Source organism: Lagenorhynchus albirostris, chromosome 20, assembly GCF_949774975.1.
Source record: "Lagenorhynchus albirostris chromosome 20, mLagAlb1.1, whole genome shotgun sequence".
Classification (NCBI taxonomy): domain Eukaryota; kingdom Metazoa; phylum Chordata; class Mammalia; order Artiodactyla; family Delphinidae; genus Lagenorhynchus; species Lagenorhynchus albirostris.
The window spans coordinates 40,832,583-40,859,380 of NC_083114.1; the positions used below are offsets into that span (position 1 = coordinate 40,832,583).

The 26,798-nt window shown below is 43.8% G+C and overlaps 1 protein-coding gene across 5 annotated transcripts in view; it reads right to left on the minus strand.

Moving 5' to 3' along the window:
• STAT3 (signal transducer and activator of transcription 3) overlaps positions 1 to 26,367 on the minus strand; it is a 29,774-nt gene extending 3,407 nt beyond the window's left edge. For 2 of the 5 annotated variants that reach the window (XM_060135297.1, XM_060135295.1), the window contains exons 1-20: positions 26,229 to 26,367; positions 24,894 to 25,038; positions 24,215 to 24,313; positions 16,340 to 16,435; positions 16,103 to 16,184; positions 15,825 to 15,919; positions 15,500 to 15,651; positions 12,996 to 13,154; positions 12,744 to 12,836; positions 11,803 to 11,862; positions 8,385 to 8,414; positions 8,189 to 8,282; positions 8,036 to 8,083; positions 6,003 to 6,086; positions 5,164 to 5,262; positions 4,908 to 5,043; positions 4,143 to 4,195; positions 3,806 to 3,900; positions 3,544 to 3,683; positions 2,848 to 3,057 (exon numbers count right to left, since the gene is read on the minus strand). In XM_060135297.1, the coding sequence (XP_059991280.1) occupies positions 2,848 to 3,057; positions 3,544 to 3,683; positions 3,806 to 3,900; positions 4,143 to 4,195; positions 4,908 to 5,043; positions 5,164 to 5,262; positions 6,003 to 6,086; positions 8,036 to 8,083; positions 8,189 to 8,282; positions 8,385 to 8,414; positions 11,803 to 11,862; positions 12,744 to 12,836; positions 12,996 to 13,154; positions 15,500 to 15,651; positions 15,825 to 15,919; positions 16,103 to 16,184; positions 16,340 to 16,435; positions 24,215 to 24,313; positions 24,894 to 25,038; positions 26,229 to 26,356 (2,098 nt within the window). In that variant the 5' untranslated portion in view covers positions 26,357 to 26,367. Of the gene's footprint in view, positions 1 to 2,844; positions 3,058 to 3,543; positions 3,684 to 3,805; positions 3,901 to 4,142; positions 4,196 to 4,907; positions 5,044 to 5,163; positions 5,263 to 6,002; positions 6,087 to 8,035; positions 8,084 to 8,188; positions 8,283 to 8,384; positions 8,415 to 11,802; positions 11,863 to 12,743; positions 12,837 to 12,995; positions 13,155 to 15,499; positions 15,652 to 15,824; positions 15,920 to 16,102; positions 16,185 to 16,339; positions 16,436 to 24,214; positions 24,314 to 24,893; positions 25,039 to 26,228 lie in introns of those variants that run through there. The other 3 variants (XM_060135296.1, XM_060135293.1, XM_060135298.1) reach the window with 2 other exon arrangements.
• Between the last annotated feature and the right edge of the window lie 431 nt (positions 26,368 to 26,798).

Below are 26,798 nucleotides of genomic sequence, written 5' to 3' on the forward strand. Positions count from 1 at the left end.
TTGCAGCTGGAAGCTCGGTTCTTTCCCTCAAACCTTCCTGAGACTTTTCAGCCGACCCTGGTCCCACCCGAGCTCAGATGAGCTCCAGCCTTGTGTTCATTCTTCCCCTCGATCATGTAAAGAGTTTAACTGCCTGGATGTGGACTGAGGATTGTATTCTAGCCTGGTTGTATCTCTTAGATTGAGTCCCCCGCATGCAGGACTGAGCCCACGCAGTCTGGGCACCACGTCCTGCTCAGATACCGAAGTCACCGAGTCTTTAAGAGAGCGTGGAAATAGCTAATATGCAGTTCCAAAGCTGAGGGTGACACCTTCTGTTCCCATCAGCACTTATCTGGCCTCTATTACGTTTTTCGATGAGGGTATTAGTAACCCCCCAGTTGAATAACTACATCACACAGAAGAGCCTCTCGGTGGGGAGGATGGCTCTGGACTGGGTGACAGGAGTCCTTACGTCTTCAACAGCTAAGAGATCCGGCCAAGGGCTTTTCTCTCTAGAGTATAAAATAAGAGGGAGGCAGAAGAGGGAGGGGCCCATCTTGGTCATTTATGATTCTTGTTCTACAGTTAGAAACGTGAAGACTGAAATAAATGAATTTTAAGTGCTAAATGCTTACAGCAAGAGGTCAAAGAGCCCTGGAGACACTGGCATGGAATTTGGGGGATTCAGGTGAACAAACCACTTAGGAGGCATGGAGCGGGGCAGGGTCAGGTGGGCTGAGAGAAGCACAGCTATAAAGCTTGGGGCTTACGATGAAACTGAGGGATCAGAAAGTACAATGACAGCCTGAGAAAGGGCATAGCCGAGGGGCCCTTAGACTCCCATGTGAGTTTATTTTCGGCCAAGAAATTGGTTAACTCAGTACCGAATCCAAAGAAGCTATCAAAGCAGGGTTCTGGTGTCTTATGAATCCATTCTGGCCCAGGCCTAAGGGGAGCTGACACCCCAGACAGAAAAGGGTTTAATTCCCTAACTGATCAACGTTGCTGAGAAAAACACCTTCGGCCTGAGATGCCACAGTAGAAGCAAAGGAGAACTAAGACTAAAAGCTGATTTATGGCTCCGTACAAGGTTGTAAATGTACTTATCTAATTTGTAAGATAAGGAATTTGTCATTTCTACAGAGGAATGTCTCCCTCAAGCCATGAGGAAATACCGCGTGAGCTTCTGAGTAAGAAGGAATGAAGAGTCCTGGGAAGATAATCTAGGAGACAGATTTATCTCCTAGAGACAATAAAACCCTCAGGATGAGGGACCTCCCTGGTAGCGCAGTGGTTAAGAATCCGCCTGCCAATGAAGGGGACACGGGTTTGAGCCCTAGTCTGGGAAGATCCCACATGCCTTGGAGCAACTAACGAGCTCTCTAAAAATGGGCTCATACTTTACAAAAAAACCAACCTTCAGGATGGGAACATCCTGAGTAGCTGCTCAACTCTGGAGGACCCCACATGCGGCCCGCCAGCACCCCACACCTGCTGACCCATTTGCCATGCTCACACCCAGCCCCAGGAGGCAGACAAGCACTCAAGTAATTAGTTCCCTTCCTGTGACTGCCAGTCTTGCCCCTGAGGAAACACTGAGGTCTCCAGGCAGGAAAGGGCCTTGCCTCCCAGTCACACAGGAGGCTTGAGGGAGGGCGCAGCCTCAGACTTGAAACTTGGACCTTGAAAGCAAAATTAGTCAAGGGCCCAGCACTTGGACCTAAATGCCTTCTGCAGAAGGAACAGGGTAGTGTGATGGGGGCTGATAAACAGATCTCCCAACCGAAGCACAACGTGGGAGGAGAGATAAGGGGCAGACAGGAAGTGAGAGTTACGCTGGCCTAGAGTGTGGCCAAGACTCAACCCCAGAACAAAGGAAAGTCAATTGCCAATTAGCCCCAACTCCCTCTTCTAAGTCTCGTTCTTCTCACCCCAAGAGATCCCTCACAGGGAACTCCTGTGAAAAAGTGGGAAGGAAGCTGGTGGGTTTGTGTTTGTGTGTGGGAGAGCTCTGTACAAAAACAGTTTTTTCCAAAGCAACTGGGGCAGGGAAGCCAACCTCAAAGGATCCCTTTAAACCACTACTGGCTCTGTGATTAAGAAAACTTAAATAAAAACAAAGAACAGCAAATTATAGTGTTCTCATCAGGATCTGGACAGAGAACCCAGTGTCCGAGCCCCAGACGCCCATGGGAACAGACTAGGGGGGCTCTGCCCTCCACGCTGGCGGTGGTGCTAGAGAGCAAGGGTTTAGTGTGGAAAATGTATGTGTAACTTACATAAGCACATGGGCTCTTGCACATTAAAAAACATCTTATTTTCAAGAGCTGCACATTCAAAGGACCAATTCCACGCCCCTCCCACCAGTTGCTGTCTTCCCCTTCAATCAGCACTCTTGTGCTCTTAAACCATGTTCCAGCGCTGCTAACACTCATTTCCTCCAGAAAGCCTTTCTTCATCCCTCTTGGCGCTGCTCACATTGTTCCGTGACGGGGGAAAGGAAACACGCTAGACTGAAGTCTGAATCGCAAACCTTCCAGCATCTGCTTTGTAAGAAGTGCTGTGCCGGCTGGGCATCCTGTTTCTAGAGAATTCTGCCCTCGCTTTCTCTCCACGGTGTTTCAGGTATGGCTGGGTGTGTGCACGCTGCTTCCCCCTTGAGACTGGTGCTTCTCGGAGGGCAGAGCCTGGTGACTGATTCCTCTCCTCTCTCTAACCCCATCAGCCACCCCCAAAGGCACTCACTACAAAGTTCTTTCCCAGAAAGAGGTTCTTCAGGCATTTACCTTATCTGTCCTCCCAGGATCCTACAATTTCCCACTTTTCCCCAGAACTAAATGGCTGTCGTGGAAAATCAACAACTACCTGGGTCAGCTTCGGGATGCTCCTGGCTCTCTGGCCGACAGTACTTTCCGAACGCCTCCTCCTTTGGAATGTCAGGGTAGAGATAGACCAGCGGGGACACGAGGATATTGGTGGCGTCCATGATCTTATAGCCCATGATGATCTCAGCAAACGACATGTTGTTCAGCTGCTGCTTGGTGTATGGTTCCACTGACTGGATCTGGGTCTTACCTATCAGGGGAAATGGGAAGGGAAGACTCAGGTGATCTCAGAGAAGACTACCTGACTTATTTTCCCTCAAGGGGGAAAGGCTTATGCCAACCCAGCGCTCGATGCCCTGAATATCCTGCCCAGTCGCCTGGCGCTGGGGAAATGTTCCGCTGGCTTCGGGAGAGGCTATCCAGCTGGGCCACAGGTAATACACTTGGATAACTATTTGCATAAGATATATTAACAGGGTAGGAAAGAAAGGAGATGAAGAATGAAATTTAAATAGGCAAATATTAGTCCCTGGAGCCAGCAAAACAAAACTGGCAAACCAGTCCTCCAGCTGGTAGAACTTAGAGAAAAGAAGTCACCCGGATGTGCCTTACAAGCCTGGGCGGGGGGTGCGAGGCCATCTCTGCCCACGAGGGGGCAGCCTGTGTCTGAAACCAGCAGAGGCCACGGCGGCAGCGGCGCTCGCCACCAGGTGGGGTGGGGAAGAGCCAAGCATACCGCTGATGTCCTTCTCTACCCAAGTGAAGGTGACTCCTCCTTCTTTGCTGCTTTCACTGAATCTCAGCAGGAAGGTGCCTGGGGGCTTGGTGCTCAAGATGGCCCGCTCCCTCTCCTTACTGATAAAGCCCATTATGTACCTGGAGGCAAAGAGGAGAAACAGCAAGATTTGGGCTGAGGGCTGCCCTGCTATTGGCCTGCTGGGAGAGCAGGGGACTTGTCACACCTGCGCACCCTGCCAGACACAAGAGTTCCAACCTACCCTTCATTCCAAAGGGCCAGGATGTACTTTTTCACAAGGTCAATGATATTGTCCAGCCAGACCCAGAAGGAGAAGCCCTTGCCGGCCATGTTTTCCTGGAGAAAAGAATAATGGGAAAGCCAAGTCCACCACCGTCCCAGGCTTTTCCTTCCTAGGCGTGAGGTGCCACCAGAATCCTCAGGCCCATCTAGCCTCAGGCAGACGCTACTGGCCGCTGGACCGAGAGCCTAGGGCCTTCGGGCCCAGCGTCCTCCACGACCTCCCAGCAGGTAAGCACCCCTCCCCCTCCTCTCCCCCTCCCGTGAGGCGGCCACACGGAGTTCACACGGTTGCTTACTTTGCAAAATTTAGCCCACGTGATCTGACACCCTGAATAGTTCACACCAGGTCCTGAAGGAAAAAAAATAATAAAGTAGTATAATTTTCAGTTTTGAATCAAGATCTTATTTCTTCAAACAGAACACGTGCACAACTGCCCCACGACAGGCTCTGAAACCGTTGGTTTTCATGTATTTGAATGTTGCCACTGTTGTGTGCATATGGTGCACCCGTCCGCCCCACACCGGACCCCATCATTTGACACCCCCCCCACCCCAGTTGTTGTTTAGCCCAGCTGCCCTTACTAGCCTCGTGTGGTGGTCGGGGACCAGCAGCACACACTAAGAAGCTGACAGCTTGAGTTACAGGGTCACATTTGGTGGCAGCATAGGACAAAGCATAGGTAGCACGCAAAACATTCTACTAAGGCTTTTTTTCCAGGGAGAAAATTAAAAACAAGCCTACGGTTTCTTGAAGAAACAGACAGGGATACCAAGCCTCTAGCTCTAACATGCACTTAAAATATCTTCTGATGGTTGGACAAAGTAGTACCCTGGAAGGGCGAGGGAGACAGCCACCAAGAGAAAAGAAATCTGCCTCCCGCCTCATAAAAACACCCCCCAGGATGCACACCTCCTCTGTAGCCTGACTCCCTGACCTGCTGGAGCAGGTGTGTTCTGGCCCCGGCACAGCACCTTGCTCAGTAAACTCTTCTGAATGAACAGCCCCATGGGCCAGATTCCTTTTCCGAGGAGGGTGAGGGGAGAAGAGGTAAAGCGCTGACCTAAGAGTTTCTCCGCCAGCGTTGTCAACTGCTCGATGCTCAGCCCGCGCTTGGTGGTGGAGGAGAACTGCCAGCTCAGCACCTCGGCCACTTGATCCCACGTCCCAATTGGGGGCTTGGTGAAAAAGTTCACGTTCTATTGGAAATGACACGTTTACCCCTTTAGCTGAGAGGGCGGTGCCTGATGAGCTGCGCTAGGTACTGTGACAGCCCCGAGGCACCGAGAAGTCTCAGGAAAAATGGGGGCCCGACTCACCTTGGGGTTGTTGGTCAGCATGTTATACCACAGGATGGATGCCCAGGCGTTGGGCATCTGACAGATGTTGGAGATCACCACAACTGGCAAGGAGTGGGTCTGTGGAGGGAACAGGGAATGAGCTGGGGAGGCAGAAGGCCCTCGTGGCTTCCAAAACCTCTTCACGCATATCCCGAAGGGTTTGGAATAAAGGACAGGCCGTGGTGGAGCACACCCGCTTCCAGCCCTCAGGGAGGAGCGGGGCTGAGTCAGCTCAACACCCAGAGCGGAAAGAATGCCGAACTCGGCGGCTGTCTGAACATCACCAGGAACTTGTAAAGCTAACTTGCTCACGGTGGACTCACAGTCCACGGATTCCCCATTTAAAACACCTGCAAGGCATCCTCCACGAATCGAAGCTGTACCTGCCCATTAAACAGAGAGGTCCCAGGGATCAAAGACTAGGGTTCCTGCTTTTTCCGGTGTATCTTTAATTTAAAGATCAAGAAAGTTGGGGAAAGAGCATGTAAATGCCATGATTGTCTGTATACTAAAGACATTGGTTGTTGAAAGACTGTTTTGCCCAAACTTTATAAAGTCAGCTATGATCAATGTCTAAATATGAGTTTTTATATCAAGTTTGCTGAAAGCTGAGTAGACATGTATCTTCTAAGCACTCAGGCAAGACTTTACTCTCAGGTGGGATACGAAGGATTTTGGGGAGGAAGAGAAGCAAAAGTAAACACAGTGCTTAGCAAAGAGTCACCATTCCACCTTCCGGAGTAAAAACCTCAACTAGAAGAATCTTGTCCTGAATTACCACTGCGTGCGGCCCTACCCAGTTCTGTCACAGAACTCACCTCTAGGTCAATCTTGAGGCCTTGGTGATACACCTCAGTCTCAAAGGTGATCAGGTGCAGCTCTTCAGTCACAATCAGGGAGGCCTACAAGAAGAAGAAGGACGCTATTCCTCAGAGAGGATGGTATTCAGTCCTGACGCCACCACTACACCACCCAGAAGGGCAATCCACCAGGTGGCCACAGACACAACTGGAGCACGTGGTCTCTTCAACACTATCACCCTCCAGTGCTATGGTCCCCAACCTGACCTCCTACTAGCTTTATTGTGATACTAAGGAGATCCAATAGGTTATGTATAAAATGGGTAAGGCACAAAGAATGACAAAACAGTGAACACCTGTGTACCCACCACCCAGTTTAAGGGAAAGACCATCACTACTGAGGTTCTCTGGGCACCCTTCCCAACCCCATCCATCCCTGTGCCTCCTCCCTCAGAATTAATGGCTATTTTGTCTTTTGAGTTCATCATTTCCTAGCTCTTCTTTATGGTTTTACCACATTTATACCTCTAAACAATGTACGTGTGGTTTAGTTTGTTTAGTTCCGTCTTATACATATGGAATCACACCCTGTGTATTCTTTTGTGACTTGCTTTTCACATCCATGTAGCTGTGTGCACCTGCAATTTCTCCATTTTCACAGCTGTATAGTATTCCATCACCTGACTATACTGCAGATCATTTATCCACTCTAGTGCTGATGGCATTTGGTTTGTATTTAGGGCTTACAATCAGGCTGCTCTGACATTTTGTACATATCTCCTGCTACCTATGTGCAAAGATTCCTCTATTGTTAAATCCTGGGAGTGGCACTGTTGGTTTACAGGGTATGTTCATTTTTATAATGCCCAATTGTTTTCCAAAGTGACTGTAACAATTTATACTCCCACCAGCAATATAGCGACATTATTTTGAATGAGAATTGCCAATGAATTATTAGAAATTCCAATTCATATTTAAAATGCTTTTTCTAATTACAAAAGTAATACACGTTCAGTTTAAATGCAAATATTACAGAGATAGTACAGAGTAGCCTTGGATAAGAACAGCAGCACTGTTTGGTAGATATTCCTCTAGAATTTTGTAATGCAGACATGAAGAGACAAAATACAATGTAAGTTTTTTTTAAACAAATATACTAATATACTACTCAAATTATTTTACATCTTTTTTTCCTAAATAAATATGCCACATACATTTTCCTGTATCATTGCATACCTCACTTTTTAACTGCTGTCAAGTATCATAAATTCAATTTTTTTTTTTTTTTTTTTTCAAAAGGCCTGCTACATTCTAGAGAAGAGGGTAAGAATAGCTCAGGGGACAAATATCAGAAGAAGAATAGGGTGTCACAGTTTTATTTAAAAAATATTTAAAACTAGTTTTGGTCACATTTACCTTTTTTTTTTTTAAGTTTATTCTTTTTTTTTCTTTTTTGGCCATGCCACGTGACTTATGGGATCTTAGTTCCCCAACCAGGGATCAAACCCAGGCCCATGGCAGTGAAAGCCCTGATTCTTAACCACTGGACCACCAGGGAAGTCCCTTAAGTTTATTCCTAACACTAAGAGTCCAATAATCTGAATAAATGGGAGGCAGAGAAGAAATAAGGGGATTCGTATTGCTTTGTTCTTTTTCTTTTGGTAAAGTGTTTAATTCGGATTTGTTGAAACCTTCCATCCCACCTCAGTGACCAAAACAGGTCACCAAAAGCTGAGCCGAGCCATGTCAGCGCACAGAAGTTGGAAGGGGAATTTGGAAAGCCCCAGGCAAGGTGGAAGGCTTCTTTTCCACTACACGGGTGTGGGCAAGGGACTTTCCACTCCTTAATGATGAGCTAACTCCCCGGACAATCAAGGAAATGCTCCGAGCCAGAGTACTCCAAGGCATGAGTGACTTCTGATGTGTCATGTTGGCCTGTGGTGACTGTAGCCGGTCAGGTGTCTCTACTTCTGGGCAGTAAGAAGGCTCTTTTTCTCTCCTGCTCAAAGAAAACCCTCCTATAGTTGGCTTTCATCCCCAACAAAACTTACGTCGCAGTTGGCTCGGCCCCCGTTACCACATCTCTGCTCTCTCAGGGTCTGTAAGAAAAGCAAAGAGCATCCCCTGTCACCTGAGGCTCTCCCCTAACCACTCCCCCTGCCAGAGGCCCTGGGAGAAGGTGAGTCCAGGCTTCTCCCGTGTACCAAGTGTTTGAACTCTGCGGAGAGGCTGCCGTTGTTAGACTCTTCCATGTTCATCACTTTCGTGTTTGTGCCCAGGATGTTAAATTTCCGGGATCTGAATCACAGGAGAAAAAAACCAACCACAGAGGTGAGCGAGTGGTCAGAGGACAAAGTTAGATTAAACGGGAACACAAGGAAGCCTCCAGGCTGAACTTACCCTCTGAGAGCTGCAACATCCCCGGAGTCTCTGTTAAGAACACAAACCAGTGGTAACAAAAAAGGCCCTGAGTTTCTTCAAAAGACTACTTTGAACACCTATAATTTATTCTGATGGAAAAACTGCTGTTCTCCTGGGGATTTCTGTAAATGACTCAATTACATTTTCTATGTGAAATTAACAATCCTATACATGCTGAAGTAGTAGACACAGCTGGTTGCCTACCCAAGCTCTACTCCCCTCTTCCTAACAGAACCTTGTCTCTGTCAAGTATCTTTCCCATCCCCACCTCCAGGGGATCCTGATCATTAAGCTCACCAGGATAGAGCATGCCCACAGTGCAGCAGTCCAGGGGTGAGGACAGGACCTTTACTGTCTCAATCAGATTGGGAAGGATTCTCTCTCAGGCTGTACTTACATTCCATAGCTTCAGCTGAACATGAGCAAGGAGGCATGTGGCCTTAACTACCACAAGCAACCATGCAGCAACCCAGAGGGAACCCTAGAATGCCAGTGACACTTATGGTGGCAGAGAAGAGAGACGGAAGATTCTGGGTCCTTGATGACATCAACTGAGTCACTGATCTCACTGTCAGAAACCTGTTCTAACTTTGCATTTCTAGTTAAACTGGGTTGCAAATTTCCTTATTATTTAAGCCACATTGGGTTTTCTGCAGAGGTTTACTGTTACCTGTAACTCAGAGCATCCCATTGATGTAGCTGGAAATATTCTTCCCAGTGTGTTCCCTGTGTTTTTGAATATTTTGTTTTTTATACAGTCACCATTTCTCAGTGTTTTCTTTTCTTTTTAAAATTATTTTAGTTCTGTTTAAAAAGTCCTTCTCCATTGCTATATACTCACTTATACTTTTAGAAAAACAGCTACTATTTATTAAACAGCACATTCTGTGGGACTTTACAGATTAAAATGGATCAACTTTTAAACCATTCAAAAGGTACCTTTCCATATACCACATTTTATTTTATTTATTTTTATTTATTTATTTTGGCCATGCAGCTGTGGGAGCTTACTTCCCTGACCAGAGATTGAACCCAGGCCCTCGGCAGTGAAAGCTCAGAGTCTTAACCACTGGACTGCCAGGGAATTCCCCATATATCACATTTGAGAACTTAAAGTTCTCATTATCAGAAAATTTTCCCTCATGTCTAGCCTATATTTACTTTTTTTTCCACATTCTTTTCTTTTTGTATACCTTTGATATAATTGACAAATAATAAACTGCATATATAAAATGTACAATTTGATGAGGTTTGATATATGTATACTATACACACCTGGGACATCAGCCCAATCAAGATAATGAACATATCCAGCATCCCCAAGTTTCCCCACCCCCTTATGTGACCCATTCCCCAATCCCACACTCCACTCACCCCTGTCCCCAGGCAACCAATGATCTGCTCTCAGTCATGATAGATTCATTCGCACTTCTAGAATTTTATATAAATGACAACATGAAGTATGTACTGTGTTTTTCTTGGTCTGGCTTCTCTCATTCAGTGTATTAATTTGGAGATTTATCCCTGTGTTGTGGGTATCAATAGTTCATTCCTTTTTGTTGGTGAATAGTATTTCGTTGCATGGATGTACCACCAACTGTTTATTCACCTGTTGATGGACACTCGTCTATTAATGAAGATTCCTGTACAACCCTTTGTGTGGACACATGCTTTCATTTCTCTTGGGTAAATACCTAGGAGTGGAATGGTTAGGTCATAGGGCAGGTGCATGTTTAACTTTTTAGGGAAGTGCCAAGTTGTTTTCCGAAAGTGGCTGCCATTTTTACCACCATTATATTATACATTTGCTGTGCTTTTAAGATATATCTAGAATTTATTCTGATGGACAGTGAAAAGTTTAACTTCTTACTCAAATCCCCCCAATACCAAGTTTCCCTAAGACGACTTACTGAATAATCCACGCTTCCCTAGCTAATTTAAGATATCAATTAAAACGTATATTAATTCCTTATATAAACCTGAAGTCTATTTTTGGACTTTAGATTTTGCTTCAATGATCAGTTTATTCCTGCCCTGGTAACACACTCATTTAGCAACTGAAACTTTGTGATACATTTTAATATTGGGCAAGGCAGCTTCCCATACCACCCCCCATAATTTTTATTTGTTAAAAAAATTCTTTTGGAAAGTGAATAGCAAAAGAATCACCATTCTGGTGGTTGTCAGGCGCTGGAGGGAGAGGGAAATGGGGATTTGTTCTTCAATGGATATAGAGTTTCAGTTTTATAAGATGAAAAAGTTCTGGAGATCTGTTGCACAACAATGTCCATATACTCAACACTGCTGAACTGTACCCTTACAAATGGTTGGTATCAACTATACATCCATAAAAAAATAAAAAGAAAAAAAAGAAAACAGAAAAAATATGAGGTAAATTTGAACAGTAACTGGCTATTTGATGATATTAAAGAAGTATTTGGGGCAAGATTTTAAATTGCTAAGATGGTAAATTTTATGTTTATCACAATTAAAAATAAACAAATCCTATTTAAAAACTATCTCTGCTTATTTTTTTCATCTAAGATATAACTTGAAAAGCAAGTCAAGAGTTTTTAAAAATCCTATTCACGTTTTGGTTGGTTCTATATTAACTGGGAAGAATCAACATCTTTATAATAAAATTAAAAGTCTTCAATCCAGAAGTATGACTTATCGCCTCATTTTTAAAAAGTCACTTCCTCACTAAACTTTCACAGTGATCTTCAAGTTGGTCTTAAATATTTCTGTTAAGTTTATCACCATATATTTTTTATTTTTGTTGCTTATTGTGAGATCGTTTTTCTATTATAATTTCTAACTGGTTGATGCTAATTTATGGTTAAAGTAATCAATTTTTGCTTATTTATTTATTTATTAAACTTACCACCTTCCTCAAGTCCCTAATTTCATTAGTAACTATTTTCCAATTCATTTTCATGAAATTTCCAGATAAACAATTATATCACCTACATTTTCTCTTTTTTAATCTTTTCAGAGGCTAAGTGCATTTTAATTTTTTAAAGGTACTGTCAAATTCTGAAAAGGATTCCATTATGTGGCAAAGTGTGAAACAGCAACAAAAATCAATTTTCCCATATATTCTCAGTTTTATAGAATATGCATACATTACATTTATAAGTAAAAAAATGAATAAAGAAAAAGAGGAACTCGAGGTCACAATAGCAATCGCAACTCAAATCTGTACCGCCAGCTTCGTGGTTTTGTTCAGGCACCTAAATGACAATGCACAGCAAGGCTTTTGAAAACTTTTAAAGAAACGAAGATCTCTGAACGAAGATAAAGCCTCTAAGTTCACATGATGTCTGTAAAAGTTCCCATTTCTCTGTCCCTCATTTGAAAAAAAAGAAAAAAAAGAGCTAAGATAAGGAGTACTTACTTGTCAATGCACACTTTAATTTTAAGCTGATAATTTAGCTCAGGAAATTTGACCAGCAATCTATCTCAAAAAAAAAACAAAGAAAGAAAGAAAAAAAAAAGTTTCAGAGCAAAGAAAAAACATCCAATTAAAAAAAAAAAGTCATTAGGCTCCCCCAGCAACTTCTAGTTGCAGTAATATAAAATTCGTTAACTCTTCAATTCTAAAGAGGTAAGTCATAATCCCAAATTCCTCTTCCCACGAGTGCTGGGTTTGACCTTAAGTCAAGCATCAGGCCAAAAGGGACTGAAAGAAAGCCTAAGAACTAAGAACTTAGATAACGTTGTGAGAGATTCACCAAAGGATAATGAAAGCCATTTCATGAAAAATATTACAGGAATACATGCTCTGCAGGTGGTATTCTTTCTATTAAACCTGAAACCTAACACCATACTACCTTTCTGAGGAGGGAAATTTCACTGCAGAAGGGCAAACCCCAGCTTACCTGTTCTGACTTGAATGTGAAAGTAACGCTCCACCTGCAGGCCCCTCACCCATCTGCCCTGTGGCCTCTTAGCTTCTATTATCACTAAGCTTTACTCTTTCCCTTAAAATCCTCAGGGGAAAGTAGGCTCAAAGAACAAAAGATAACTGGCATTATTCTGCCCCTTTTGCGGGAGAGATGGAGATTCTATATGGCTTAAGACTTTAGGCCTGGAATCTTAGGAATACAATGGGCCTGAATCATAGGAATATGCCCAGGTAACCTCAAAAAGATTACCATTCTTTAGCTTTTGACAGGAGAATCAAAGAGCAAGCTGATATCATGCCAACAAGTTCCATACCCATCACAGTACTGCCTGCGACGCGGATACAGAACAACGCTGGCCACCAGCTCTGTTCTGGCCCTGAGAGTGACCCTTGATACAGTATCTGCCAGAAGTGGAGGTTCCGTGGCCCACCTGACTTTAGTTGTAAACTGGACACCGGTCTTGATGACTAATGGCCGGTCGGGATGCATAGGCATGCAGGGCTGCCGCTCTACCACGAAGGCACTGGAAGGGAAAGAGAAGGGCAGTGGTTCACACACAACTCAGTGGGCCAGTCCCTGTCCTGTTCCTCGGAAGTCAGCCAATCTCTTGTTCAATGACATTTTGGGGAGGGGGGGTGGAGGGCGGGGGTGATGGGGGAAAGGGACAGGGACTCTAAGTTACCTTTTCATTAAGTTTCTAAACAGCTCTACGATTCTCTCCTCCAGCATTGGCCGGTGCTGTACAATGGGATCCCCTTTGTAGCTAACTTTCTGCTGCAACTCCTCCAGTTTCTTAATTTGTTGGCGGGTCTGAAGTTGAGATTCTGCCAATGAGGTTATCCTGCCAATAAAATAAGGAAGATACCAGTTACCTAAGTGGGTGTACACAGGTGAGTTGGAGAAGGGGGAAGGGAATACAACAGGTATAAACACCTCTACACAGTCCCCTGACATAAGAAAGGGGCATTTTTTTTCATTGTGGGAAGATATGCATAGCATAAAATTGACCATTTCTAAATGTACAGTTCAGCAGCATTAGATTAGAAAAGGGAAACTTATTTTTGCCTTTTTTTGGGTTTTTTTTGTACATGCTGTGTGGCTTGCAGGATCTTAGTTCCCTGACCAGGGACTGAACCTGGTCCCTGGCACTGAAAGTGCTGAGTTCTAACCACTGGACCGCCAGGGAATTCCCTATTTTGCCTTTTTAATTTTTTCTTTTTTTTTTTTGTGGTACGCAGGCCTCTCACTGTTGTGACTTCTCCCGTTGCGGAGCACAGGCTCCAGACGCGCAGGCTCAGTGGCCATGGCTCACGGGCCCAGCCGCTCCGCGGCACGTGGGATCTTCCCAGACCGGGGCACGAACCCGTGTCCCCTGCATCGGCAGGCAGACTCTCAACCACTGCGCCACCACGGAAGCCCCCTATTTTGCCTTTTTAAAACAGTGCCTTCCTAAAATTTTACATTTCAAAGAGGAAGGCAGGCATAGAGGAAGAAGTGTCAAAACTTATGCCACTAGGAGGCATTAATCGGGTTACCACTGGAAAGTGACAAACATTAGAACCCAGATATGGAGAACATGAAATAAGGAATTTGGTGCTCACTTTCCTCAGCCTAACTTGTCTTTGTACCCAAATGTGAGGACTGTGGAAGCGCAGGACGTCAGACAGCCCAAGAAGATGGGTTTGAGCCAGCTCTGTCCCTCACTATCTGTGCGAACTTGGCCAGGTCCCTTCACTCTCATGGGCCTTGGTGTCCCCTTGCCTGAGAGATGGGGGGTTGAACTGCATGATCCCCAGGAGCCCTTTCAACCTCACCTACCATGGATCAAAGGATGTGATGTTTCAAAATATTGATAACATGCATATAGATAAAGTAGACAGGGAGACAAAGGCTGATGAAGTCTGTCCCCAAGAATGGAGAATATTAGTGCCTCTCTTTGATGGCCCCCGACTAGTTTAGTAAAGACCCCAAAGAGAGAAGGTGGAAGGCAAGGGGCGGGGGAGGACGGCACCAGGACTTCTGAGCTCACTGACTCCCTTCTGGCATCTACATTCTCCATTCCCAGGACTTAAGCTTTTTGGTTCCCTGATCAGGAAGCATTTTAAACTGCTCTCAGTAAATCAGCAAAGCTCAGGGTTAGTGAGGATGTGAACAAACAGGCATCTCATGTAGAGTGGTCCTAAATTTCCAGTTTCATGCTCTGTGTATCTGGGTTCCCTTTCATGTCAAGTTTCTCCCAGTTTAAGCTGGTGCAGCGTATTCATCACTGGGCCTTGCACATCAAGGGTGCTCCGTCAAGATTTTCCGAATGAATGAAAGTAAAAGAGCGGATTATAGAAGAGCATATAAAGAATGATCCTACTAATGTGAAATGTATAGATTTCTATCTTTATATATACAACAGATATCTAGAGTGACAGTCACCAAAATTTTAACTCTAAGTACCTCTGCATGATTTGATCTTTAAAGTCTTTTCTTCTCTTTATTAATATCCTGTATTTGAACTTTTTCCCCTTATAGAAAGCATGTCATTTGAGAGTATTAAAGTAACTAAAATTTAAAATTTAGTCCACGTGTTAAATACAGTTAAACCAAAAGCTTTATTTCAATTAGTCAAATATATTTAAAATATAGCAATATAGGGACTTCCCTGGTGGCTCAGTGGCTAAGAATCCGCCTACCAATGCAGGGTACATGGGTTCGAGTCCTGGTCCGGGAAGATCCCACATGCTGCGGAGCAACTAAGCCCGTGCACCACAACTACTGAGCCTGTGCTCTAGAGCCTGTGCTCTAAAGCCTGTGAGCCACAACTACTGGAGCCCGCGCATCAGAGCCTGGGCTCCGCAACAAGAGAAGCCACCGCAATGAGAAGCCCAAGCACCGCAACGAAGAGCAGCCCGTGCTCGCTGCAACCAGAGAAAGCCCGCGTGCAGCAACGAAGACCCAATGCAGCCAAAAAAAACCCAAATAAATAATTTATTAAAAAAATTAAATATAGCAATATAAGTGCATTTTCATTAAAAAAAAAACTGTCCAAGTAAAGTAAAAGCTTTAACCCTTAGACTAAGTTTGAGTATGTTAAAGTCCCCACCCCTGAAATGTAGTAACTCTTTAGGCCTGCAGTTCTGACCATAATTTAGCACAGCTTTCTAAAAAGAAAGGAAAAACTTCTCTTTCCTGTTTTACCAGTTTTCTAGCCGATCTAGGCATATGTTGGGAGGGCCTCCAATGCAAGCAATCTGCTGCCGCCTCTTCCAGTCCGCCAGCTCTTCATCCGTGAGAGTTTTCTGTACGTACTCCATAGCTGACAACAGCCCTGCCAACTCACTCACGATGCTCTGGTTGGAAACCAAAAACAAAGTCAGAAAACATTTCCTCAGACTGTCTCTCACCACAGTCTTGAGTCAATTCCAGAGAAGGAACTCATTAGAAAACAAGCAAGTTCTTCCCTGAGATGCCCAAGTCCTGCACGTGAGTGAGACAGGGAGGTGGAGGTGTCCACTGCTCTTACTCGCCGCATCTGGTCCAGCGCAGTAAGCATCTGTTCGAGCTGCTGCATCTTCTGCCTGGTCACTGACTGGTTGTTTCCATTCAGGTCTTGCATATCTGAGAAGGAAGGAGAAACTCCCTGAGCTGACGGAATACTCCTATCCTCAGTAACTAGGCTCCCTTAAGCGCCAGCAGCCCCTGAGCACCCACTCCCCTGAGTCTGAACAAGCAAGTCCCGAGACTCAAGTAGCACGAACTCACTTTCTACGGGAGATTTTAACGTCTCTAATAGTCACTTGCCTCCTTGACTCTTGAGGGTTTTGTAGTTGAAATCAAAGTCATCCTGCAGATTCTCTACCACTTTCATTTTCTGTTCTAGATCCTGTTTAAAACAAACCAAAACAGAAGTAAAAAGGATTTCCCTGGGGAGAGGGAAAAGGAGGTTTCTGAATAGGATTAAAAACCTCACAGAAGATACAGGCAGGACCCACACGCAACTTCCCCAAGGAAAGTCTTCCTGCCCTAGACCTGCTTCACCTGGACACGCTTCCGGACATCCTGCAGGTGTTGCTCCAGCATCTGCTGCTTCTCCGTCACTACGGCGGCTGTGGGATGGTTGGCCTGGCCCCCTTGCTGCCAAAAAAGGGAGCCGATGTACATGTGAATGCTGGAGATACGGGGAGAAAAACAGCTCTGTCTAGTCCCCATTCACCCCCACCACCCTTCCTGCTTGGCCTGAGCTGCTGCTGCCATTGTGAGGGGAAAGGTGGTTATACGGTAGCCGGTGCTCTCCAGGTGCTGTCGGTTTGGTGCCAAGAAAGCTCTCACACTTTTACCTGTATTCTTGGCTTTTTACCTCTAGGTCATACTATAATCCCACTCTACGTATTGCACTAGGAGACTACACGTTGAGCTAAGACACAGCCCCTACCTTCAGAAAACTCATTCTAGGTAAGTATATATATTAAAAAATTCACAACAATTTATGACAGCAGATGCTAGATGCCTATTTTAATGCATCGGGCGGGACCTACTGTATAGCACGGGGAACTCTACTCAGTATTCTCTAATAACCTATATGGGAAAGATTCTGCAAAAGAATGGATATATGTATGTGTATAACTGAATCACTTTGCTGTACACCTGAAACTAACACAACATTGTAAATCAACTATATCCCAATATAAAATAAAAATTAAATTTAAAAATAATAATAAATAAATGCATTGGGCAGGGGGACTTCCCTGGTGGTCCAGTGGTTAAGAATCCATGCTTCCACTGCAGGGGGCAGGGGTTCGATCCCTGGTCGAGGAACTAAAATCCCGCATGCCAGGAGGTGCGGCCAAAAAAAAAAAAGCATGGGGGTGTCCAATACATTTCTGTGGGATAATAAAAAAACCGTTCTGTCCCAGGGTGAAATTCCCTATCAAGAGATATTATCTCAGGGGAGAAGGGAAGGCTGGTGCCTTGAAAAGGTCGAATTGCACATGAAACTTACAAATAAGTTTTGTCAAAGTAATAGGACGTCTTCGGACAAAAAAGACCATGTAAAAGCTGCAAGTGACCAAGACAGTGTGCTACTGGCATAGGATGGAGATATCAGCCAATGGAACTGAACTGAGAGTCCAAGAAAGACATTATATACCCAGTTTCCCAAACTAGAAATTCTGGGTTGTCTCTGATTTCACACTGAGCCACCAAACCTTCCTGGTTCTATATTCCGTCATCTCTCCAACTGATCTCTAGCCCCACGGGCTCAGTTCAAGCCCCGACTGCTGACCCCTTTGCGTCTGATCTCGCTCACTTCCAATCTGCTCTCTACACTGCTGCCAGAAGTCTCCAAAATAGATCTAAACATGCCAGCTTTAGAGGGAACCATACTCTCCTTTTCCAGTGGACCCTGTCCAAGCCCACAGGATACAGACTTCCCTTAGAAGTTCTGGGAAGGCGACCTCCACCCTTACTCTCTTCACAGGGGGAGCGACTCATCGGATTAGTGAGGTTGGGAGAAAGACTGTAGCACATGGAGATCTTCGAAGGGCCCAGCACTTAAGCTGGCGCCTCTCTCCTCGCACTCTGGCCTTCCTGGGGCACTCCTGGGGCAGAAGCAAGGGCTTGGTTTCTAGAAGCAGTTCTAGAGGCCTATGTCTCTGTTCAGTGGGCATTAGTGAGTGGCCTTTGAAGTTCCATAAGGATGACTGGGGCAGTGCTGCCCCTGCAAACTCAGTCTGTCACCCCAAGACCTGACCCAGGGGACAGGTATCTAAACAACAAGGACCTACTGTATAGCACAGGGAACACTGCTCAATGTTATGTAACAACCTAAATGGGAAAAGAATTTGAAAAAGAATAGATACATGTACATGTATAACTGAATCACTTTGCTGTACACCTGAAACATTATAAATCAACTATACTACAATCTAAGTAGATAGACAGATAAATAAAGCCCCCATGGTTACCCAACCAAGTCACGTATTTGGTCTTGTTTACCAACAATACAGCTGATATTTTAATCTGTATTCAACTCCCATGTCTACTTCTAAATTGGTACTGCACTTACAGGGAGAAAATAGACGTGATCAGTCATTACCCACAGAAACCTGCTTCTGATACGTTAGTAAAATCTATTGGTTCCCCACTGCTTCCATGTATAAACGTCTCAGCCCAGCACAGACAGATGTTTCACACAATCCAACAACTGAAACCTTCCCTCCCTGTGCTTGAGTCACTGCAAACTACCCACCCTTCCCCACACATAATGTGTTTCCACACTGACTCCGGGCCCCCTGTCCACTCAGCCTAGCACAGCTGAACTCACTCACCTTCAAACCCAGTGCAAATGTTTGCTCCCCTGTGAAACCTTATTCAACTTCCCGAAGCAAAAGTACTCACATCCTCCTCTACGTCTTTCTCCCTTGAAGCGTTTGTGCACCTATCACCCAATTAGACTGAGAGCCCTGGGAGACAAGGGATCACACTCACCTGTCTTCCTGTCTCCTCGGGCTTTACCCACGAAAGGCAGGTGGGAATATGCGAGATGATGTAAACAGACAAAACAACAGTGAGGCCCGGGTTGAGGTAGCTCTGTATTACGGGCTGCAAACTTTCTGTCTAAGGGTCAGGTGGTAAGTATTTTTTGGCTTTGTCGGCCATACAGTCTGTATGACTGTATAACTACCCAGCCCTGCCACTGTGGCGTGAAAGCAGCCAGAGACAGTGCATACGTGAATGTGTGCGACTGTGTTCCAAAAACACTTCATTTACAAAAACACGCAGCAGGCGGGATTTGGGCCCTGGGTGTTGTTTGCCAGCCCCTGATCAATACGATTGGGACCATTCTTGGGACACTTACTGCTTTTCTAACTCTCATGGCAAAGTTGGTGCCTCTATCCAAATGGGCTTAAACTGATTATTTTTATCTTATGGAACAGGATGCAAACATAAAGGTTCTCCACAACAGCAAACTCTAGTGATACACAGACAAGTGCCATTTGGCTAACCTCCCTGACGCCCGAGTCTTGAACAGTGAGTATTATCAGTTACCCCCTCATCCACATCCGAGCCTATCAGCTTTCTGCTTAAAATTCTTTAGTTGGTCCCCATTTCCTACAGATGTGGTGAGGAGGAGGAGGAGGAGGAGGAGGAGGAGGAGGAGGAGGAGGAGGAGGAGGATGACAGCAGCAACAGAAAACAGTTAACATTTATTTCGTATTTATGTGTCAGGTACTGTTCTATGCATCTTACACACAGGAATTAATTTAATTCTATGAAGTCGGTGCTATTATCATTCCCAGTGGAGGAACACAGAGAGTCAACAGTTTGCCTGAGGTTACACAGCAAGTGGCAGATCTATGGCATTCAAACCCAGGAGGTCTGGGCCCAAGGCCCTTGTGGTAAACTGCTCTTCCAAGGCCAAATTGCCAGGCATGAGTAACTAAGAAGATTGTCATGATGTGGCCCTTGACCACCTTATCTTCCTTTACCGAGTCAGATGCTGAACTTTCTACACTTCTCTCAAGAATACATGCAGTCCTGTTTCTGTCTGAACACGATCTTCTTTCTCCCTACACTGTGGTCTCCTTACCATCTGCCTGATGCCCATACAATAAGCATTGAGTCTCGGCTCAAACGGTACCTCTCCTTTCTGTATGATGCCGTTCCTGACTCTCTCAATTAGACTTAGATGTGCTTTCTTCTTTGTTCCTGCTACATTTTTGTCTTTAAAAAGAAAAAACTGGGGACTTCCCTGGTGGTGCAGGGGTTGGGAATCCGCCTGCCAATGCAGGGGACGCGGGTTCAAGCCCTGGTCCAGGAAGATGCCACATGCCGCGGAGCAACTAAGCCCGTGCCAATGAAGACCCAACGCAGTCAAAAATAAATTTAAATAAATATAAATAAAAGAAAAAATTGTACACCCATGTTCATAGCAGCATTCTTCACAATAGCCAAAAGGTGGAAGCCGCCCAAGTGTCCATCAACAGATGAATGAATAAACAAAATGTGACAGAGCCACACAATGAATAGTATTCAGGCTTTGAAAGGAAGGGAATTCTGACACCTGCTACAACATGGATAAACCTTAAGGACTTTATGCTAAGTGAAACAGGCCAGTCACAAAAAGACACACACTGTATGATTCCATTTATATGAGGTACATAGAGTAGTCAAATTCATAGAGACAGGAAGTTAGAATGGTGGTGCCAGGGTCCAGGGGGAATGGGGAGCTACAGTCTAATAGATATAGAATTTTAGTTTTGCAAGATGAAAAAAGTTCTGGAGATTGGTTCACAACAATGTGATGAACTTAACACTACTGAATGGTACACTTAAAAATGGTTAAGCTGCAGGAATTCCCTGGCGCACCAGTGGTTAGGATTCCACGCCTCCACTGCAGGGGGCATGGGTTTGCTCCCTGGTCGGGGAACTAAGATCGCAACCATAAGCTGCACAGCACAGCTAAAAGAAAAAGAGAAGGGATGGTAAATTTCATGTTATATGTATTCTACCATATTTTTATTAAAAGAAGGGGGAAAAAAAAGAAAAAAAATTCCCTGATTATACGATATTAAAGAAAACACCTCAGGGAAATTAAGTCTCCTGTAACCAACAACATTAATGCTTCGGTATATATCCTTCTAGACATTTTATCATACATTTTAATAATATATGCATATCATATACATTTGTCTTTCCTGTTATGAAAATCTTTGCTTCCATTACATTGTCATGTAATGGAGGGTTATTGTTGCTATTGTATAAGAGAACTACTGATTCTTAAAACATTTATCTTGAACACAATCACTTTTCTGAACCCTTGTTAGTTCCAATAATTGTGTTTTTGTTTTTTTAAAAGTCTGTCTTTTGCTTTGCAACATTAACACTCCCTTTTTCTGTCTTATTACAATGGCTGGATCTGTCAGAAAAATATCAATGGCAGGAGGCACCCTCAATCTTGTAACTGTTTTTAATGAGATTAGTGCTTCACCACTGTACATCATGTTCCCTTTGGTTTCTGACAAATATTCTTTTTTTTGTTAAGAAAGTTCCTTTTTTTTTTTTGCAGTACGCGGGCCTCTCACTGTTGTGGCCTCTCCCGTTGCAGAGCACAGGCTCCGGACGTGCAGGCCCAGCGGCCATGGCTCACGGGCCCAGCCGCTCCACGGCATGTGGGATCCTCCCAGACCGGGGCACGAACCCGTGTCCCCTGCATCGTCAGGCGGACTCTCAACCACTGCACCACCAGGGAAGCCCGAAAGTTCCTTATTTTTAAAATCTAGAATGGACACTAAATTTTGTCATCTAACAAAAATACAATTTTTCTTAACTTACTAATTTAATGAATTACATTAATAGAATCCCTAATGTTAAGCCACCCTTGCATTCCTAGAATATAAACCATGCTTTGTATACTAAGCAGGATGCAAAAATCCTAACCTTTTCTTTACTTACACTGTCTTTTTAGGTCTTGATATTAGCATTTTTCTAGCCTCATAAAATAAGCTGGAAACATCTCGTTTTTTCCCCTACACTTTGGAAGAGTTTAAATGATACTGGAACAATTTGTACCACAAAAGTTTGTTAAAACTTTTAAACCATCTGGCCTATTGGCTTTTTTGGTGGGATGGGGAGTGTAATTTTTTTCAAGTCTTTTTCAATATATTTTTATGGTTATTGATCTAATTAAGTTTTTTCATCTTTTTTAGTATATTTTAGTAATTTGTATTTTATTGCATTATAAAGTTGTTTGATTTTCTGTTTCTCCCAGACCACAACCTCCTCTAAAGCAGGGGGCCATAATAACCAGCACACAGTAGGATACGCATACACATATACACATAATAAATTAGACGATCTAGATAGATAGAGATGACTATCATATATCAATATGTGTTCCCCCAATGGGCCTGTTAGCATCACATAATCCCTATTCCCTAAACTAATTGTATCTCTAGCTCTAGTGAGATTATTCTCAAACTTAACCACAAAGAGAAATGCATATGAACCTGAATGATTCAATTCCAAACCATCCCCCCAGGTGGCTCCCAAGAATAATACATTGTCATATCCTTCCGGTGCAAATGTGAACTGTTCCAGCCTTTGGGGAAAGCAATCCAGAACTATCTATAAAAAAATTTATGTATATTTTATACACACACACGCACACACCCCTTGACCTAACAAGTCCATGCCTGGAAATCCATAGTAGAGAAATCAAAGCATGAATATATAAAAATATATAGGGAGGCATTGCACTAGTGTTTACAGTGGAGGAAAAAAAAAACCCAGAAAGAAGTGACTGTCTATCGAAGGGGTAATAACGGAATAAATTATAGCAGATCTATACCACAGAATATTATGCAGCAAATAAAGTGAGTTAGCTTTATACTACTTGACTTAGAAGCATTTACATGACATAATTAAATGAAAAAAAGCAAGATGCAGAAAAGTAAACCAATTTAAATATAATGTGTGTGCGTGTATCTTCTATAGTTTATGGGAGCCTGGAGAAAGGTATGAAAGGATATATGTCAGACTATTAATGTTGGATTCCTGGGAAGAGACAATGAAGAGAGGAGTGAGTAATCATTAGAGAAATGCAAAACAAAACTACAATGAGGTATCACCTCACACCAGTCAGAATGGCCATCACCAAAAAAATTTGCAAACAATAAATGCTGGAGAGGGTGTGGAGAAAAGGGAACCCTCTTGCACTGTTGGTGGGAATGTAAATTGATACAGCCACTATGGAGAACAGTATGGAGGTTCCTTAAAAAACTAAAAACAGAACTACCATATGACCCAGCAATCCCACTACTGGGCATATACCCTGAGAAAACCATGATTCAAAAAGAGTCATGTACCACAATGTTCACTGCAGCACTATTTACAATAGCCAGGACATGGAAGCAAACTAAGTGTCCCTCGACAGATGAATGAATAAAGAAGATGTGGCACATATACACGATGGAATATTACTCAGCCATAAAAAGAAATGAAATTGAGTTATTTGTAGTGAGGTGGATGGACCTAGAGTCTGTCATACAGAGTGAAGTAAGTCAGAAAGAGAAAAACAAATACCGTATGCTAACACATATATATGGAATCTGGAAAAAAAAAAAAAGGCTCTGAAGAACCTAGGGTCAGGACAGGAATAAAGATGCAGACATAGAGAATGGACTTGAGGACACGGGGAGGGGGAAGGGTAAGCTGGGAAGAAGTGAGAGAGTGGCGTGGACATATATACACTACCAAATATAAAAGAGACAGCTAGTGGGAAGCAGCCACATGGCACAGGGAGATCAGCTTGGTGCTTTGTGACCACCTAGAGGAGTGGGATAGGGAGGGTGGGAGGGAGACACAAGAGGGAGGGGATATGGGGATATATGTATACGTATAGCTAATTCACTTCGTTATGCAGCAGAAACTAACACAACATTGTAAAGCAATTATACTCCAATAAAGATGTTAAAAAAAAAAAAGAGGAATGAGGGACATTTCAGGTCTTTGTTTTTTAACTCTCTTTCTTGTAATTTTCTGTAATGTTTTAAAGTTTTTCTTAAAAAGTAGAATGCATTTTATATGCAGGAAAAAAATGTTATTTTCATTGTATAAAACAAAACCCAGGGACTTCCCTGGTGGTCCAGTGGTTAAAACTCTGTGCTTCCAACGCAAGGGGCGCAGGTTTGATCCCTGGTCAGGGAACTAAGATCCCACATGCCACACGTGGCATGGCCAAAGTAACCAAAAAAACCCCAAACAACAACGAAAACCAAAGAACCCCAAAACCCCGAACACCCACTTCTCCCCATAGGTCAGTGCACATCCTAAAGACACTGGAAGAGCAAGCACATCTTTGTACACACAAAGGAAGCACATTTCAACAGCACTTTGTTTCTTCCCAGGCCTCACCTGGGCTGCAGTGGCTGCAGTTTGGAGGAGGCGCGACTCTTCCCACAGGCACCGGGCCACAATTCGGGCAATCTCCATTGGCTTCTCAAGGTATCTGCTCTGTACGTAGGAGAGAAAGAGAATGAAAAGTGGCAGTAGACTAAGGAGATGTGGACTGAACTTTGCGAACTTCCTCATAAATTAGGGAAAGTGTGACATTTACTACATGAAACAACACGGCAAAGGCCTCAGAGCCTGGCTGCAAATAGTGGGAGATGAAGGGAAGAAGAGAGGAAGAAAGGCAGTAATGAGGAGCTGTACTTCACTGAGAGAAGGCTTGGTCGTCTGTCTTTGGACAGTGTGTTAATCCCAGTCTTACAGGGAGGCAACTGACTTTGTCAAGGAGTATCCATTTATGGTTGAACCTTTAACACTGAAAAGTAAGAGTCATCTTCCTAGTCATCCGCCCTCATCACAGTCATGTTATTAACATACTAACATAACACGATTAACATAGCAATCACATTATTATTTCAGTGAACCAAAAAAGTGAATTTCAGGCAACGATACTCAAAGGGCTAGTTACTTCTCCTTGGATTTAAAGTACAAGATATGTTCTCATTATTTAGCAAAATGAGAAAAGAAACTTTCAGGAAAGAAAGATAAAACCCTCCTCTGCGGGTTCAGTTTCTCATCACACCTGAAGGAACTGCTTGATTCTTCGCAGGTTGTGCTGATAGAGAACATTGGACTCTTGCAGGAAGCGGCTATACTGCTGGTCAATTTCACCCAAGAGATTATGAAACACCAAAGTTGCATGTGATTCTTTGCTGGCCGCATATGCCCTAGGAAAAGGAAGAGGATAAAGAATGACGATTCTGAAACCTACACACGCACACATACGTACACATGCATGCACGCAGAAATCACCACCAAGGGGGAAAAAACCCAAGGCAAACCTGATGCTACAACCCACTCATCACTTCAGATGCATCTTGCTCAGCAACCATAAACATCATCCATTTAAAAATCATCAACAATTATTCCAGATACTATTAGCCACGGTCATAGTTCTATATTTATCAAATACTTGAGTGAACAGGTATGTTGTTTTGCTTTTAATTCTCAGTCAACTCTGTGGTCAGACTTTTAGTAGCAAATAAGCCATCCCAAGCTAGGGTGGCCTACTTCTGACATCTCTGTATCACCTCTCTGGCCCCTTACCAAATTCTGGAAAAACTAGGTCAGGGGCCTGAATTAAACCAAAATTAATAGGTGGATCTGAATACATTCAAGTGAAGGAGGGACTTCCCTGGTGGCCCAGTGGGTAAGACTCCATGCTCCCAAGGCAGGGGGCCCGGGTTCAATCCCTGGTCAGGGAATAGATCCCTCATGCTGCAATTAAAGATCCCGTGTGCCTCAACTAAGACCTGGAGCAGCCAAAATAAATAAATAATAAAATAAATAAATATTAAAAAAAAAAGGGAAGGAAATAGTTGTTGGGATTCTGTACCATTATCTCCTCTATGAACGAGTCTATTTCTCTGACTCTGTGTTTCTTTCCCTTAATGAAAGGGGAATCAGAAGTATGAACCCAAACTTTTACCCATGACAGAATTCTCATTCAGATTAAAAAAATTCACTTCGCTGTGCGGCAGAAACTAACACAACGCTGTAAAGCAATTATACTCCAATTATCTATATATCTATATATATCTATAGCACGTCCCTGAAGTGTCAGAACACACAGAGCATCTCATCAAGCAAATGAGATTAAAGTCAGGCTTCAAAACATCTACCACCAAGCAGGCTGCTTCAATGTGCCAAAAGACAGCTGCCCAGATGCCCTTTTAATGTAGAAAATGTTTTTACAAGACTAAAATGACCTCTCTATCTTCTGTTCTCTTTTATCCCATCACCTGTACCCATAAGCTTTTCAATGAAATAGTTAGCAAAGAGTTAAGTTAGAGCAGATCATGTCTCTTGTCTCAAACTAAAACCTAACAATTCGGGGAGTTTCTCAAGAAGGACTTACCAATCTTGACTCTCGATCCAAGGGGCTAGAAACTGCCGTAGCTCCATCGGGAAGCTGTCACTGTACAGCTGATGAAGCTGCTCCAGGTACCGTGTGTCCAGCTGCTGTAGCTGATTCCATTGGGCCATTCTGCTGGAATCAGGGGGTCACACTGCAAACCAAAGGTTTATATGGTCACTACAAGTCCCAGTAAGGGGAAACAATCTATCCAACACAGGCATCGGGTCTGTGATTAGGGATAAAAGGTGCTTTGGAAAGGATCTTCCATGTTTCTCCCAGTTCAGAACAATATATATACATTCAAATCTCTACCTCTGGAACCATCGCAGCTTCTTTCTCCTAAACCAGGATGACAATCTGGGCATGGTGTCATGTTCTAGAACCCATTATCTCTCAGAGGTATGTGAAGCTGAGAAATTACTTAACTTCCAGATTTCCATTTCCTCCTCTATCAGAGATCATAATTCCCACCCCTCAGGGTTACTGAGATAATATTTCTTGAGCACCCAGCTCAGTGTCTAGCACACAACAGATGCTCAACAGATGTGAGTTCCTTTCTTTCCACTCTAC